The sequence below is a fragment of the Helobdella robusta genome, assembly GCF_000326865.2.
Source record: "Helobdella robusta unplaced genomic scaffold HELROscaffold_5, whole genome shotgun sequence".
Lineage (NCBI taxonomy): Eukaryota > Metazoa > Annelida > Clitellata > Rhynchobdellida > Glossiphoniidae > Helobdella > Helobdella robusta.
This window is the reverse complement of record NW_008705254.1, coordinates 2,559,391-2,578,159: the sequence shown is the minus strand read 5'-3', so window position 1 is coordinate 2,578,159 and position 18,769 is coordinate 2,559,391. Positions and strand designations below refer to the sequence as shown.

General features: G+C 34.4%; 1 protein-coding gene across 1 annotated transcript; it reads left to right on the top strand.

The window, feature by feature from the left end:
- Positions 1–1,856: 1,856 nt before the first annotated feature.
- Positions 1,857–3,393, top strand: HELRODRAFT_123537 (hypothetical protein; the record flags this gene model as incomplete). Its single annotated transcript, XM_009027234.1, has 4 exons — positions 1,857–2,011; positions 2,377–2,466; positions 2,785–3,036; positions 3,252–3,393. Coding segments are annotated over 4 exons (639 nt in total), but the record flags the coding sequence as incomplete, so codon positions are not given.
- Positions 3,394–18,769: the final 15,376 nt, after the last annotated feature.

The window sequence follows — 18,769 nt, the reverse complement described above, 5'->3', positions numbered from 1 at the left end:
AATTATGCAATTTAGATGACTTAGATGACGTCAGATGAAAAAGAGATGACATTTCATCAATGGATAAGTACATGAATATTTAACATTTATTAATAGTACACCAAAAATGTTGTCGTCAGGGGCGTCATTTCAGATTTTGGTAGAGGGGGGCGAACTTATGTGGTCTATGACTTAGCATGTAACATATATATATATATATATATATATATATATATATATATATATATATATATATATATATATATAATATATTATTAATAAAGATCATGGCGTTTCTTACAGTACTCAATCTATATGATAGTTTCTCGATTCTTCGAATAATTCTCCGATCTACCAACTTGTTAATGCTATTAACAAAATTCCTATTTACAGAAGATGTCATTATCTACATGTATGCATATAGTACTATTTTGATTACCTAGTCTCGTCAGTGCAACATTATAATAAATTTTACATTTTTAAAGTTTCAAAATTTTTAAAGTTTTAAAATTACTAAATTATATATCCTTTTTACAAAGAATTTAAAATTAACACTTTTATAATTTATAATTTTAATATTTTATAATTTTTTTGGGGGGGAGGCAATTGCACCCCCTGCCTCCCCCCAAATGACGCCTCTGGTTGTCGTATCTAGTATTTATTTCTTCAATGTCTTGAAATAAGTTAGGAGATAATTTATTTGAAGCATCTTTTCATATTTTTCCCCTCAATTTAATGATTTTAATTGACTCACAGTTATTAATTGGAAATCCCGTCATCTGTAAATATCTTAACAAGAACGTGAGTGTATGTTAGGCTCGTATTTAAAAACACAGTTAGTTATTTTATTAGGATCCATAACGCACATATCAATGCTCATTGGTCCAATTATTTGATTGACAGTTCCACCGACCAATCATAGTGCAGCATTTCACGACAGGAAAACCGTGGGGTGTTATAAAAGAGTTTGTTCAGTATTTAATGAAGAACTTTTGATGAAGTGGCACGCCTCGCTGGCTGGAGCGACTGATGACATTTCGGAATGTTTGCAACAAATTAATAACATGGATGTTGGCAACAGGGTTGATGATGACGCATGTGATGATGTGTCTAATAATGGCGATGTACTGAGCACAAACTTTTCAAATAAAAATAAAACTGCTGATTGCAACAATGAAGTCACTAACGTCAACTTCATAACTAACAACAACGCTGCAACTAACACAAATTTTGTTACCAATACTACCGGGATTAGCTCCAACAATGACACTAATAATGTTACCAGTCTCCCATTAAATGCACGATGTAATAATGCAAACAGTAACCGCAGCATGTCTGATAGGGAAGATGTTTACGATGGCTGTAAAGTTGCTGACGATGGGAAGAGGACCCCACCAGAGGAGGAACGCTGCCAATTGAATCATGAAGAACGTTGGTGGTGCCTAGCAAGTGAGTCGACAACTTTCCAGTTGAAAAACAACTGCAACAACAACTGCAACAACAACTGCAACAACAACGGCAACAACAACTGCAACAACAACTGCAACAACAACGGCAACACTAGCACCAACATGACGAACATTACAAGCAGTACTCACACTTCTAACAACTCCAGTAGTACGAACAACATCAGCAAAATTATTTTATGTCAAAATAATAAAGGCAACAATCATCAACCTGACACCAATTTCAACAAAAATAAATCCAATAGTGCTACTTTTGCTGTTAAAAATGTTGTTGACATGGACAATGGTAGCAAAGCAAATGAATGTACAGCTGGGTACTTTTCAAACAACAACAATTTGCCAACTGTTAAAGAACTATCATCAAGCAACAACAATAACTTGACAACATCCATAGCGTCAACTTATCAACCAATAGTATCAAGGGAATCAAGTCGCGTGGGTGTGGTTTATTTGCATGGCCAGCCAATCGTGTCATTGAATATGGACGGGAAGGAGCGTCTCTGTCTGGCTCAGATATCAAACACGTTGTTGAAAAACTTCAGCTACAACGAAATACACAACAGGTTGTGGGTTGGTTTGGTTAGCTTGTTGATTGTTTGGCTGGCTGGTTGGTTGGTTAGTTAGGTGCTTGTTTGCTTGTTTGGCTGGCTGGTTGTTTAATTTGTTTATTCGTTTTTTTTATTTTAAACGTAAACTGACATCACTAATTTTTTGATGAAATTATGTAAGATTGATAAACTATGGCGAAACATTACATAACTAAAAACAATACGTCAAACTTATTGTGTAAATAAAAAATCTTCTATAAGATACAAACACAATTGGATAAGAATACAAAACAATAAATAATTAAAATCTTAAAACTAAAATCAAAATTTTTTTAAAATTTAATAAATCAATTAAATTGTAAAATTTGTAATTGAAAATTCAGACGTGTGGCCCTTGGTATAACATGTGTACAGTGCACTCCAGTGCAACTGGAGGTACTGAGGAAAGCCGGAGCCATGCCATCGTCTTCCAGGTTATAGACCATTAATTGATTGTTTAATTGATTGATTGTTTAATTGATTGATTGTTTAATTGATTGATTGTTTAATTGATTGGTTGTTTAATTGATTGGTTGTTTAATTGATTGGTTGTTTAATAATTCTAGTTTCGAAATTGCGCCTGTATTTTAACTTTGAAAAACTTCTCTGGCGTTTCAGAGAATATATCGGCTCAACATGTTTCTAACAGTTTTTAGTGCAAAAATTGTCGCAATTAAACAGAGTCACAGCATTCCCCACAACGAACACAATGGCAAACATTTTTAAAAGCAGTAAATAATGCTCTCGAACAGACGATGTGGAATGATAACGAAACGAGAGGCTGAACGTCTGGTGCACTCCTTTCTTGATGACGTCATCCCACCGAAACTTCCGGATGACTTCACGTTCAGGGTGCAACACGATTGTGGCTGGGGTTGCCGTGGGGCCTTTGTTCCTTCCAGGTACAACAGCTCCAGAGCCAAGTGCATCAAGTGTTTGATCTGCGATGTTTACTTCTCACCTAACAAGTTCATCTTTCATTTCCACAAGTCCATCAATTCTAAGTAAGTTTCAGTGATGCTACCTTTTCAATTTCAAAAATTTTCACATCCAGAAGTCAACATTGGCGGTTATAAAATTCTTAAAAGCAAAAAAAAACTAAAAAATAACTCGAAATCAAATTTGAAAAAAAGCTGCTAGAAGACAAAAAAACTAGCTAACTTAACAGGGCCAACAACTTCAATGAGCAACCTAACATGCTGAACCATTTCATACGCAGGTACAACCATCCTGACGCTGCCAACTTCAACTCGTGGAGGAGGCACATGAAACTGATCGATGAGAAGAAGCAGGGCGAAATCGTGTTGAATGCTTGGGAGGACGTCAAGGCCATGTTCAATGGAGGAAATAGAAGACGACTTCAACAACACCAGCACCACCAGCACCACCAACCACAGCACCATCACCAGCAACATCAAAAGCAGCAACCACTACCGCGATTTCAGCAACAACATTTCCCAACTCAACAACCACAGTCAGCCAATCACCATCAACCAAATACATCGTCACAAAATAATTTTGTAAAACCCCAACACTCGAAACAGCGATTAAACTCTGACTGTCAGCAACCAAAACAACAAACTCCACAGCAACTCCAAAGACAAAATCTTCAACACCAACAGCCCCAGTCTCTCCAACAGTTTCAAAAGCAGATTGACCACCACAGCAAAACAACTCAGCAGCATCAACTGCAACATCAAATTCCCGACAGTTTCGACTTGAAGACTTGCGCACTACAGCCTCACTACAAATCTCTCCATCTGATTAACAACAACAACAGCAGCAACCATTTGAATAAGGGGGATTCTATTTTCTTTCCCCATCTTCCTTCTTTCAACGCGCCATCCCGTCCCGACACCAACGTTTGCAAGCAGCTGCCACTGAAATGTTTCGTTGATAATGAAAAGAATGATAATAATAATTTTAATTTTATTCAAGACAAAGCTTTAATTTTCAAACAAAATTACGTTAATGACTTTTCAATATACCATCGGGTGCCACAACACCAACCCCAAACCCTCCCCCACCATTACAATCACTACCAACAATTTTTGCAGCAGCAATCGCAACAACGAAGCTTTCTATTTCCTACCCAGTTTCAACAACAGCGTCAACAGCAACAACAGCAACAACAACAACAACACAACTCCTTGAAGCATCTTACACTTTTCTACAACAAAACAATATCTAACAACATTCCTAGATTCAGCAGCAAATTTAGCACAAATGAATTCTTCAAAGATGGCATCCGCAATATCACCAGCAATAGCGAAACTGATTTCAACTTCTCAAGTTCTGAGACAGTATTTGAAAAGATGCCTCTTCCAACAGATGTACATGAGTATTCACAGCACCAACCAAACGACCAGCCACCCGACCACACGCCGCTGAACAGCCAGCTATCGAGCAGCTTACAACAGCAGCTGCACATGAAAAGTTTCCTTCCCTGGCACACACTTCCCACAACCAACTCAACATCACTTTCATCTGACCGCACTGGAAGTTTTAAAAGAAATAACGTATCACGAGCAAATAGGCCAACGGAGACAAAATTGAAAAATACAGATGTGGAAGAATGTGAGTCAAATCTGTCTGAAGGACAGGAGAGTGCTGCATTGAAAGGTCAGGAGTGCAAGAAGTGCAAGTTGGAATGTGCTGAAGACGAGAGAGATGATAAAGAGACATGCAATTGTGATGAAGATGACGACGACGACAACAACAACAACAGCAAGGATGATAACAGCGATGAAGAATTGACAGAGCAGCATTATTATTGCAATGGTTCTGACCAGGGGATCACTAAGAACGAAGATAAGAGTGATGCAGACTATAATGACGTTATAAAAAGCAACATCACCGACAACAACAAATATAAAAGCAATTATGATGATCAAAGAACATTAACCAGTGAAACAACTTTTGATAGCAAAAGAGAAGTGCAAGAGTGTAAATTTCACCGACCGTTCCTCCACATTGCACCTGATGACAAAACTAATTTTTCACTCCAATTTTTGTCAAATCCAACACCCCAGCAAGTTGAAAAATCAACTTTTAATCACATTTCTTTATTGCCATCATCATCATCTTCATCGCCATCACTCATCTCTTTTTCTTCTTCATCATCAGCATCAATATTTTTATCTTCACTCTCCCCCTTAGCCTCACTCCCACCAACCACGCTGTCTTCCTCGGCATCGTCAACGTCATCACACGAAACACTTTCAATCGCAACAATCCCGTCAGATTGGAAACAAATTCACAACGCACTCCCCCTCACAAACAAATTTTTTAATCACTGCGAGTCGTTCTTAAAGCCACTTTTGTTGCAGCAGCAGCAGCAGCACCAGCAGCAGCAGCAGCCCTATTTGCAAATCTGCGCGTTGAAACCGTTCCTAACAAGACAGAACGCCTTTCCACAAGGACTTCAAAGGCTGCCCATCTATTTCTACCCGACCACCACTCCCATGTCACCGGTTTCTTCTTTCTCTTCGTCATCAGCATCTCTTTCAACCGCACCAATTCCATCAACATTTTCGTCGGTGGTGACGTCATCATTCACGAGTTTCAGCAGTGGACCAAACTTGCGTCATCATCATCATCATCATCATCATCAAGTGTTGGAATATGATCACCATCTCTTTCCTCCTCTTCGTCATCAGAAGCAACCACAACAACCACAACAGCCACAACAGCCACAACAACCACGACAGCCACAACAGCTACACTCACATGAGCGCTTTCAATCAAACCAACTGGTTGCCTCACACGGAGAAAACAGACGATGCATTGCATTCGACGTCGTCATTAACAAACTTGAAAATGACGTCACTAATTTCGATGACAATAAACATGATGGAAATGATATTTCAAACAGCAAAACCAACCTTGACATCAACAGTCTGGTGACAAGTTATACAAAAGATGGGACCAACGAAAAGTTTCTTGAAGAACCTGTTGACCAAAATGTAGGCACTATAGAGAACAACGATAACATCGACATTGATAATAACAACAATAACAATAACATCAACACTGATAATAACAACAATAACAACAACAATAACATTAAGGAAAACGACGGCACTTATTTCAGTAACGACACCGACAACATCAACAGTTCTTGCAACAAAAACGTAATAAACACAACAGCAATTTCCAATTCAAACGAAACGCGGGACAAAGCCGATGACGGCAGTGAATGTGTTAATGACATTCACTTGCACACATGCCACACAAACCATGTTCATACTCCTTCTCTTCAAACAAATCAAACGAACAACAAATCGTCCCAATGCAAAAATGTGAACGTAAAAACAGAGCTGTGCTTCTTCGAATTGAATGAATTGACCTCACACTCATCACCACAGCCAACTTCATCAAAAGCGTTTAAAAGCAACAGTAACTCTTTTCCACCATTGTCACTCCTGTCGTCATCTTCAGCACTGACGCCAAACAACCTAGCATCTACCAATGTAACAACTGTTTGCATGACAGCAAGACACGTGACAACAACAACAGCAGCAGCAGCAGCAGCAGCAATAACAACAACATCAACAACTCATTTTGCAAATCACGTGACCACGAATCACGTGGCAACAGCTCAAGATGCAACAAGTAGATCTAACAAACTGTCAGCATTTTCCATGAAATCCTTACTGGGAATATAGTTTATGAAATAGCAGCTGAAAGAACAATCTACAACGGCCACCAGAGAGAGAGAGAGAGAGAGAGAGAGAGAGAGAGAGAGAGAGAGAGAGAGAGAGAGAGAGAGAGAGAGAGAGAGAGAGAGAGAGAGAGAGAGAGAAAGAGAGAGAGAGAGAGAAAGAAAGAGAGAGAGAGAGAGAGAGAGAAAGAAGTAAATAAAAAGAGAGAGAGAAAGATTCTAAGACTCAGCACGATGCACTCATTCATCCCATCTCATATTTGTCCTCATGTGCCGCACCTGTTATTAATTGAATCGTGCAAATCTTATACAATTATACAATAATTTAATTTAATTGTACAGTGAAATATGTTAAATTTTTTTTTTGTTTACATACAAGCTTTACATATATCTGCCACTTAGTTTCATAGAATTATCCAATGTTAGACATAGCTTTTGTGGATAATTTGTGAGAAAAAAAAACCAGTTAGTTAATCAAATTTATTGTGTGTATTTCTGTAAAACGTCAAAATTATTGAGGATGTTTCGGTTTATAATTCATAAGTATATGCGAGACATACGTTAACATGTTCGTGATTCGTATCAGTGAATGAATGATTGAAACTAAAGTAGAAATTGTGAAATTGTGAGGTGAAGATTTTGTGTTACTCCTCGTGAATGAAACATTCCAGATTTTAATGAATAGATTGTTTTGTGAAATCAGTGAAAAGGATCAAATTGTTAAAAATGCGGAAAATTGTGAAGAAAGGTGCACGGCAGAAAGTAAATGAGATGAAGCTGATAAATCAAAATGCATCTTCAAATTATACCTTTTCTTTTGAAATAACAATTTGAATTTAAAGATCAAATAAAAATATTTTGGCAGGATTAAAAATATAAATAAGAAAACAAAACCTAAAAAATGAATTAACTAGGTTATCTAATTTACGTACGTGCATACACCCATGTCTAATTTCAAGACGCTTGTCATCAAGGTGCTGGATGTGGTTGACGCGTCGTCTCAACATTCAATTAAATCATTTATTACATTCACTGAATTATTTATTTTAAGAAAATATTTGGGTGACATTAAGCATCGACACAAATTTAATCACCTAAATTGAAAACGCACACAATAAGACAAATATACAAACACATAAAATTAAATTAGACTAACATACGTGAGATACACCACATTAGAGCAGAGAGAGAGAGAGAGAGAGAGAGAGAGAGAGAGAGAGAGAGAGAGAGAGAGAGAGAGAAAGAGAGAGAGAGATAACCCATTTTGACGTTAAATTAAATTAGACTAACATACGTGAGATACACCACATTAGAGCAGAGAGAGAGAGAGAGAGAGAGAGAGAGAAAGAGAGAGAGAGAAAGAGAGAGAGAGAGGGAGAGAGAGGGAGAGAGAGAGAGGGAGAGAGAGAGAGGGAGAGAGAGAGAGGGAGAGAGAGAGGGAGAGAGAGAGGGAGGGAGAGAGATAGCGAGCAAAGGAAAAAGAACACTGATGATGCAGCGCAAAGCAATCATCTTCTTTGATTAATGCAATTAACATGAGTATATTTACCTTACGCAGTAGGTCACATATAATTACGCGCATTAACGATAAATCCACCCGTCCAAGATACAACTACATAATTAATTATGCCTCTTCTCGGATAACACATGTGTGTGAATGTACGTACAGTACGTGTGTACGTGTATGTACTGTAACAGTACACTCACATACTTACAAGCAAACACATGCATCTCACAATAACACACACACACACAGGCACGCAATGTTATACAGTGCAGACATGAATTTAAACTGAGTTGCTTATATAAAATAAAATACGAAATCAAATGTTGCGCAATGTAATAAAATTCACCAGGAAGAAAAAACTCGTTAAATGGCTGTTGAGATGACAGTGCATGGATGGATGAAGGATGGATGGATGGAGGAAGGATGCTCGGAATCTGCTGCTGAGGTTGGCTGGCCGAAGCGTTTCTTCACCGGTTTTCATTTGCATTTGAGGCATTCTGTATCAATAATTTTTTACTTAATTATTTATACTTTCGTGAATTTTTGAAACACCTTATTAACATTAACTGCTTTTTAACTGAGACTTTTAACAATTTTTTTTTAAATTTTGAGATTTTCTTATAAAAACTAATTCCTATAAAAAAAAATGATAAAAAAACGTTTAATATACAACAATTAGATCGTTTTCGTCTCAGCACTTCTCCTGAGACCAGCATAAATTAAACTGACAACTTTTTCTTCGTTAATAGCAAACAATTATTCGTCAATTCTCAAAAAAAAAATAAATAAATATAAACAAATACTGAACGCCGCGCTGCTACATGGAAACAAAAAAGAGTGCAGAGGACATAATGAAGATATTTGCGCAAACAAATCACAGCGTAAGCCCAGCAGAACCATTTATTAGGACTAAACACAGGCAAGATGATTTAGGAGATATCGCAACCGGGACGATGTGCATATTAGTCAGACCCCTGTAATTATAAAACTATATTACGTCTTTGGTCCGGGCAATGATCTAGTTAAAATATACTATTTTATGTCTTTGGTCCGAACGATGATTTAATTAAGATATCTTTGCCTGATTGTATGTTTTTTACTTGATTAATTTAGGTTTGTTTATGTCAATTAAAATTTCCATTACAAAAAATTTAAATTATGTGTTTAACTAAAACGCACAAGTACGCTCTAATTAAATAATATAAAAATTAATTAAAAAAATTATTATTTTAAAAGATAATAAATTAAATTGAATGAGGAGCAGAAAAATTATAAACATTAAAACATTTTATAGGGAGTAAACAAATCGCGAATGAAATAAAAACGACAATAAAAAAAAGTAGAATTGCCGTGTAAGGTAGTTGCGTCGTTATGTGATGTTGTTGTGTGATGTTGTTGCGTGATGTTGTTGCGTGACGTAGTTGTGTGACTTTGTTATGTAATGTTGTTGTGTGACGTTGTTGTTGTGTGAGGCTGTTGTGACGCTATTGTTGTGAGGATGTTGTTAGTCGTTGTTGTTGCGTGTCTAGGAGAATGAGGAGGAGGAAGAGGCGGAGGCGGACAAAGGCAAGCAGCATTATTAATATCCTCTATCCCCTAACAGGCACCCATGCAAAACGTCTTACGGAATAATTACAAGCATGGTGGATGTAACGAATGAACGAGGAAAGGATTTATTGAGCGTACGCTACAAATATGCGTCTACATATTTCGACATTATGTGTACATAACATGTACACACAGACACGCAAACACACACATACACTGACACACACACAGACAAACACACACACGCAAACACACACACACTGACACACACATAGACAGACATACATACATACATACACAGACAGACACACACACGCATGCACACAACGTGCACTTCTTTTTTGTTTGCTCACTATTACATACGCTCACACGTATGTACAGGAGTGTATATCATGTCGGTGATGAGGATGGTAATGATGATGATGATGATGGTTAGATGGTGGTTGTGATGAAGAAGGGTGATGTTGGGATGGCATCATTGTATGTGATGATGGTGACGATTAAGGTAATGCTATCAAAAAAATAATTTAAGATAATAATGAAAATGTATAAAATCCTCCATTAAAATAAATGTGATATCATGTTCATGATGGTTCGATCAATACAATGGTAATACCCTTGTAAAGGTGATGTTGCAGTTGAAGTGAATGGGCGTTTTTCTGCTAGTCTCAATAAGCAAACAAAACGATGTTTCATTTCAGATGAGAAGATTTTATGATATCAGTATAACGACTACAATAATGACAACAACAACAACAACTAAATAACTCACCACACGACGACCATGATAACATTTACGATAACATTAAGTTCATTACAATCGATGACAATGATGACATGATGTGTGGTGACAAAAGTTTGAAGAGCAGAGTGCAGAATGGAACATGAGTGTTGACGTGTTAACATCATTACTGAATGACATCATCGTCTTTACGTCATAATTAAATTGGTGATGATTCATCATGACGTCGTATTCATCATCCTTATCATTCTCATCTTTATCACATCTTCATCGTCGAATCAATGATTAATCGTGATGTGTTTTTTTGTATATCATCACTGAATGAACATGATATCTGCAAAGATGAACATTTCAGTCACATGAAAAAATATAATGAACAGTTTTTTGCATGGGAATAAACAAGTGTGCGTGTATATGCGGTCAATGTGAGTAGATGTGTGCGTGTGTGCGTGCGTGTCTGTGTAGTGTGTGTCTGTGTGTGTTTAAACAGCCAGTCGAATTTACTCTTTAAACGAACAATTATTTCATCAACGAACGTTGCGAGATTCTCATAAAATATCTTGCCGAAGGTATGATCATTTTTCTCAGCACAACAGTCCGTAGCATCATCATGTTAACATCTCCAAAGTTTCATCTTCCATTACTTGTATACTATTTTTCACGGAGTTGGATAACGCGGGATAATATCCGGTTCCGGGACTCTACTATTTTCATTGCCACACCAATTGTTACTTATGCCACATCAGCAGCAATGGTAGAAACCTTGTTAGCGTTGAAACTGCTCATAACGTTGTAATAGATTATACTTTTATTATCATTTTATCATCACCAACGCCTCTACGGTCGTCATCATTGCATGCAGGCTCGCGCTAACTACTGCAATAATTGAAATTATAAAATTGAATCACGTGACGAAATGGCGTAACAATCCGATGGATCGTTTTGTGTTTGCTTCATGCTCCGCTGACCTTCCTTTCATTCATTCTTATTCCATCACTTTCTAATTTTCATAATTTTTATTTTTCTTTTTTTTTTTATTTTAAATGAGTTAAAAGTTTATAAAGCAAAGTATGAGTAAAACGTTCAAACTTTTTCAATGCTCATCTTGGGTTATTTATAAAAATTTTTTAAGATTTATAAAAAATTAATTTTTGATTCCTCTTCTTTTTATTATTATTATTTTCATTACTTCATGTGGCCCCTTGCCAAACAAATACAGAAAAACCAAAAAACAAATTAAAATAACAATATTTCAGATAGAATTAGCAAGAAGGGTGTCAATATTGTATCGTATTACGTTGTGTTTTGTAGAAACGTTGTGTAGCGTGATGTAGATGGAGCAGGCAACAAATCATAAAATACGAGCATGTAATTGAAGTTTATTCCTCTGTGGCAGTACAACTCGCCCATGCTACTGTGTCCTGCTTTGTTATTATAGTTGTCGTTGTGAATTCTGTTGTTGTCGTAGCTGTCCTCGATGCAATACAATACAATACAACACATTACAATACAATTAAATATGGTACAATACAATACAATTCAATACAATAAAATTTAATTCAATAATATATGGTACAATACAATAGACAATACAATAAAATATGCAATACTAGACAATACAACAAAAAAGTTGCGTGGTTGTTTGATTAGTTGGTTGCTAGTTAATAAATTAAGCTAAAAATGTTAGCTAATGATAATTTAATTAGTTGATCAGTTGGTCGGTTAATCATTGAAGGATTGAAAAGTTTATTATTTCACTTTAACAAATTATTGATTGTGCATTTTGATGTTTCTTTGAAAACTTCACGCATTAACTTGTTCGGTGTCCCTCTAATGGATTAGCTCTAGAAAATAAGTCTGTTAAAGGTTAATAAATTCATTTGATGGATCAATTTAATTATGTTTGAAGATGTATCTTTCGGATTTTAGATACTACCTAGTAAATTTGGCGCACATAACGCAAAATTTCAAGTAAAATTGTCATCTGTCGAATGGAATACAAAGAAGGCGTTGTGCGTGTTTCCTTACATTCAATAGAGCGAATTTATATGGTGATATTCAACTTATAATAATGTGAAATAGATGCTATGAGGCATTTTAAATCTTTATTAGAGCATAAAAAGCGTAGCCAAAAATAGCTTTTAGGTTAGAATTTAGGTTAAATTTAACAAAATCTCGATGTCAATTTTACGAATTTTAATTTCAAATTGTTGCAACTACTTAAAGAACAACAATTTTTTTGCGAAATTGAATTAAAAATACGAGCTTCGATATATGGAAATCATAAAAAATACGGTAGGTATATGGAAAAAATGTCGTTAACTTTATCAAAAAAACCCTGGCACCCTTGCCCACCAAAGAAAATTTCTAACTTCGACTCTGAAGGTCACTGTTGTATAACAAAGCTCTTGAAAATATAATAAATACTTTAAAAAAATTGTTTAATGATTTTTCAATAAAGATTATTTAGTGTAATATCGATCCTTAAAAATAAGCTTTAATGTTTTAATACCGGGCTGCATGAAATGTTTGTTAGACCATCGCGAGTTAATGGCGGTGATGATGAAGAGGACGACGACGACGATGTTGGTGCTGATGAGGTAATGATGATGATAGAAAAGTTGAAAAAAGTAAAAAAAGTTGTTACTAATGGTGCTGCTGATTAGAAAAAAAAACGGTTAAGAGGAAGAAGATGGTGTTAATGGTGATGGTGCTAATGGTGATGGTGATGATGTACACTTCGATGCTGCTGATTATGGCAATTTTATCGGTGATGATGTAAGCAGAAAAAGATGATGATGATGAATTTAAAGAAGATGAAAATATGGCGACAGGGATGATGATGATGATAATGTTGTTGTTGATGATGATGTTAATGATGATGATGTTTGTGTTGACGGTGCTTGAGAAGATAACGATGAGGTTGAAGTTAATTTTTACAAAGATATGAAAAGGCTCGGTAATGATCATAAAGAGCATCTTTCAAAACGCCCATGACAACTTAAAAGATGTTGCGTTGTTGTTGTTGTGGGTTCGTCGTTGTTGTTGTCAACTTTTTAGTTGATAGTATTATTTACAGTTGAATGTTTTAAAACCCGCCACATTATTCGTCCCGTATATCTGGAGATGATGGCGTTTCCGGCTTCTTAAAAAATAATTTAAATTAAAAAATTGTGAGCTAACATGTTAGATGACATTTAAATCTCATTTTCAATGACACAACAAAATTTTTATCTTTTCATAAAACATCCACACACACTCACAAACACATGCCAGAAACACACCCACACACACGCATGGACACAAATCTACGCATTCATGCACACACACACACACACACATACAAATAAACACAAACATATTTTCAGTATACTTAAATCAAACCCTCCAACGTTTAAATTTTGATTGAATAGCAATTAAAATTTAATGGTACAGATTGTGTTGCTGAGTCAACTGGCAGATTGATTTGATCGTTTTTCCAAGTATAGCTTCCGTTGTTGTTCTTTATGGTTGTTGTTATTTTCAGCTTTCTTGAACAGTCTTGAATCGAGTGTGTTGAATATTTGAATGACGGTAGAATATGATGCAGGTAGGTAGTTGAAGCGGATTAGTTTTTTGATGGGAGATTGTAGTTGCTGAAGTTGTTGTTGTGTAGCAAAACCAGACCAGGAGGGACCTGCATCTTTGACGTGTGAGATGATCAGTGATGTCGAATAATATGATGCCTTTGAGACCATGTGAGCAAAGTGTTTGAATGTGTGAAATGTTTGAAAGCTTTTTGTGACAGATGTGATTAATATGAGGTGCTACATTAAGAGTGGAGGTGAATGTGAGGTCTAATATTTTAAATTGATTCGTGTGAGAAATTGATGGGTGCTTTGGAGAAAATGCTATATTCTTGCGTCTATTTTGAACGATGAGTTCGAATGATTTATTGAGGTTAAGTGACAGGTCGCATTGTTTTGACTTGTAGTTAACGAGTCGAGTTCTGATTTGATGGTGTTTGAGTTAGATGATGGGATGATAAGGTAGGTGTCGTCAGCGTATTTGATGATTTGATTAGAGCTATGAAGAGTTTTGAGAGTAGAAGCATTGATGATAAAAGTTGATAGTCCAAGAACAGAACCTGGAACTACGCTAGAATTAATAGGTAATGTAGATGAAAGAGTAGAACTAAAAAAGTAGAATGACTCCTATTTAATAGTATTTATGGTTATGATAGATGATATAAATGATGAATGATGATGACAAAAATATATCTTTTGATGCATGTTTTTGATTTAATTCCTTGTGTGTCATATCGACTTTGTTTCTTTTTTCGTTAATTTTTTTCTAATTTAAATTTAGTGAATTTTTTTTTCATTTTGTTATTTATCAAATGTGCGCATGTATAAACAAGGGTTAATTTTAAACTTTTTCTGAATGTTGCTTAATTAAATGATTATGCGTGTGTGTTGTTGTTGTAACATGTCTGTGTGTCGATATATGTTTATTGTATATTATGTAAGTGTTGTATTTTAGTTTTTCGTTTTCTATCGTCTCTAAAAGGTGAGATGCTAAGTTTAGCTGCGAATAAACAAAAATATTGTCTATCATTGATATCGCTCATGATGCAAGCCAGACAGACACCAGTTTCTAGATAATAAAATAACAGAAGTAGAAACTGTTTCAGCAGCAGTCCTGTCTGGCGTTTACGACCGTACATTCGTTTGCACTATAGCAGAAATGATGTTTTCATATTAAAAAACAAGATAGCAATTTTCAATTAATGTTTAAGTTAAATTCTAATCATTTTCTTTTGAAAATCTTACGTAAATGAGCAGAAGCTAAGAAACTTAAGCCCTACACAGTGTTCTTGTTCGAGTTGCGATTAAATGTTACACAATTTCTATGCCAATTTTATAAATTTCGGTTTCAAATTGTTACAGCTTCATAACGGTGGCAATATTTTTCTAATTTTAAATATAAAAATACAGGTTTCTATATGGAAATATTAAAACAAATAAGCCGAAAATGGCTGTTAACAACGGGAAAATTTTTTGATATCGACACCGTGAATAAATAATCACGTAAGAATTTTTAAAATTATTTTTGAAAATTAAAATTCTCGTCACAAAATTTGAAGAAATAAATTAAAATTATATATTCAAGTTGAAGTCTTATCGGATTAAAAAAAAACATTTTATATTTCAAGGAAGTTTTGCATTTTATGCTTGGATTATTTACTTTTAATTTAATTTTGAAAAATTTTATTTCTCAATTTTGATTTTAAATTTTAGTTAAAACGAAAAATATAAATTCATTTCAAAATATTTTTACCGAATTCTACAAACTGGCTTAAAGATCTATTTTGCTATAAAAGATAAAAACATTTAAAAAACAGTGAAATATTTTTTAAAGGTTTAATTTAATCAAAAATTTAAGTTCAAAAGTTTTTTCTAACTAAATACTAACTGGATATTCAAGGTAAATCTATCTTTCTCATGATGTTCTCACTATAGAGATTGTATCGGTCTGGAGAGAATACACAGCATTGCCTTACATCTTTTTTTTATTTCGACAAAACTAATCATCATCTTGTTACTAATTTTTATTGTTGTTCTTTGTTTCCAATAAAAGTTTTCGCATTTCTAAATATTTCATATTTAGATTTATTTATGTCTTTCGTCAATAACTGAAAGCGATTCCGTCCTTTAACGTTATACTTGAACTTGATCTCATCATTTTGCGACAGACTGAAAAAACTCAAACGTTTTGCGGCCACTTCACTTTAGATTTTATTTAACTTTATACTGATTTTACAAACAACTTTGTTATGATCACTGCCACAACCAGCTCCTTTTGCATTGTAAAACAGGATTTCGACATCGTCTATTTATTGCAACGTAATCAATCATATTTTTTACCTTGTCTCCGGAACTCTTTCAAGTATATTTTCTCCTTGGGTGATTGTCAAAACAGGTTTTGGTAATAATTTGATCATTTGTGACACACCATTCAATCAACTTTATTCTTTCTTCATTTTTTCCCCTATTTCATGATGACCAATCACGTCATGCATTTTGTCTCAGCCAACTTTTGAATTCAATTTTTGTATAAATCTAAACTATTCATAGTTAAATAATTGTTTTTTGATTGTAATGCCATCAAATGCCAGATGTTTTAGAAGTTTTGACGTTACAACAAAAATAAATGTCCGCAACATTAACGTGACCACAATGTAAATAAATGGTAAATTGAAGAGAGAGTGCTATTATGAAGAAAAAAAAGAGAGAGAGAAAGAAAGAGAGAGGGAGAGAGAGAGGGAGTTAAGTAATAAAGTAGTTAGCAAAATACGAAGCACGTTTTTAGGTTTGTAGGTCGGCATTGATTGAAAAGACTGCCAGAAGAATGAATGACGTTGACAATGGTGGTGATGATGGAGAAGGCGAGGAGAGCGCAGGTTGTGATTTGAAGTCGGCGTTCGAGCAACTGCTTGCCGCGGAGATGTGGTATGTAGTCACGAGCGTATGAACAACAAATTATTTTGAATTATATTAACTGAATTATTAACTAATTAATATTTTTGATATATATATATATATATATTTTAATGAAAATCACAGCATGTTTCATGTTGGTTAACTTACTGTTTAAACATTCAATTTTAGAGGAAGCTGGCTAACGCGGAACATGTTGTGATTTTCATCAATGATTTCATTTCTGACAGTCTTAGTCCATTATATATATATATATATATATATATATATATATATATATATATATATATATATATATATATATATATATATAGATACATACATCTATATATGTAGATTATTTACATCGTGTTCATGTTAACAGTTCTCTTCAATACTATTGTTTTGAAAAATAAAATACCTCGCATATATATATATATATATATATATATATACGCGTGCGTGTGCGCGCGTGTGTGTGTATGTGTGTGCGTGTTTTTGGAATTATAGAAGAAGACCATATTTTATATATAGAATACAGTGTATATAAATTTATGTTGGAGGGAGACCCTAATTGAAGCAATATTTGATAAAATCTACCGAATTTTTAGCCTTTGAAAGTTTACGGTTGAGCATTTCAATATTTCTAACAGTAATTTTATAATTATTATCCAATTTATTCATAAAAACCGTTGGTGAACCATAAACACCAACGATTTTTTAGTTATTATTATTTTACGTTGAACAAAGGCGAAGACGAAACGTCCGTGTGCCTTCTCAAAACAAGGACAATTTTAAAACAATAAATTAAATAAACCTATGAGTCTATAATGAATAAAATAATTAATGTTCTTATAAGTCAAATAATGTATTAAACCATTTTTAAAAAAATATAAAAAAAATGAAAAAAAAACAAATATAAATAAATTAATCACATATCCTTATCAATAAATTGACGATACATACTGATAAAAAATTCGAATATATCCCAATCTCACAAAAAGCCAATGTCACATTAAGTATCATTTGCCCTCCAGTCATACATAAACCTGGCATTCATAAGATAATTATCCAACCTTTTTTTAAAATCATTCACACTATCAGCATTCACAACTTCAATACCCAGATTGTTCCAGATATAAATTGATCTATTGATAAATTTAATCAATTTGAAGATTGATTAATTGATCTATTGATTAATATAATTAATTTTAATAATTTAAATAATATTATTATAAATATAGGGTTAGAAATATTAAATAAAATCAACCGAAAACTTCAAATATTGCACACACACACACACACACACACACACACACACACACACACACACACACACACACACACACACACACACACACACACACACATATATATATATATATATATATATATATATATATATACTACAATACTCATCGCTGACGTATCACGCACAAGCACAAATTTGATATTGTCAGTTAGTTTCATTAAACATTCACCTTTTGAACCAGATGACAACCTTCATACTTTATTGTTACCAAGTTTCAAATAATTTCTGAAACTGGAAACTTACTTAATTCTTCACTATAAAAAGTGTCTCTTCGATTTAAATTTGCTGAATGATTATTGTACTTGGTGCTGAAAATTGGTGTTTATCTATACATGAACATGAACTGAAGAATGGATGGAAGAGAGCAGGCATATCTGGAGCAGTTCACTCTTCTTAAATATGCACACGGTTTTACCATTGGTTAGGTGATTGCAGAATGTCTTAGATCACTTTCCATCTTTCTTCAACTTATCTATCATCCGTTAATTTGTTGAGTTGATGGTGAAC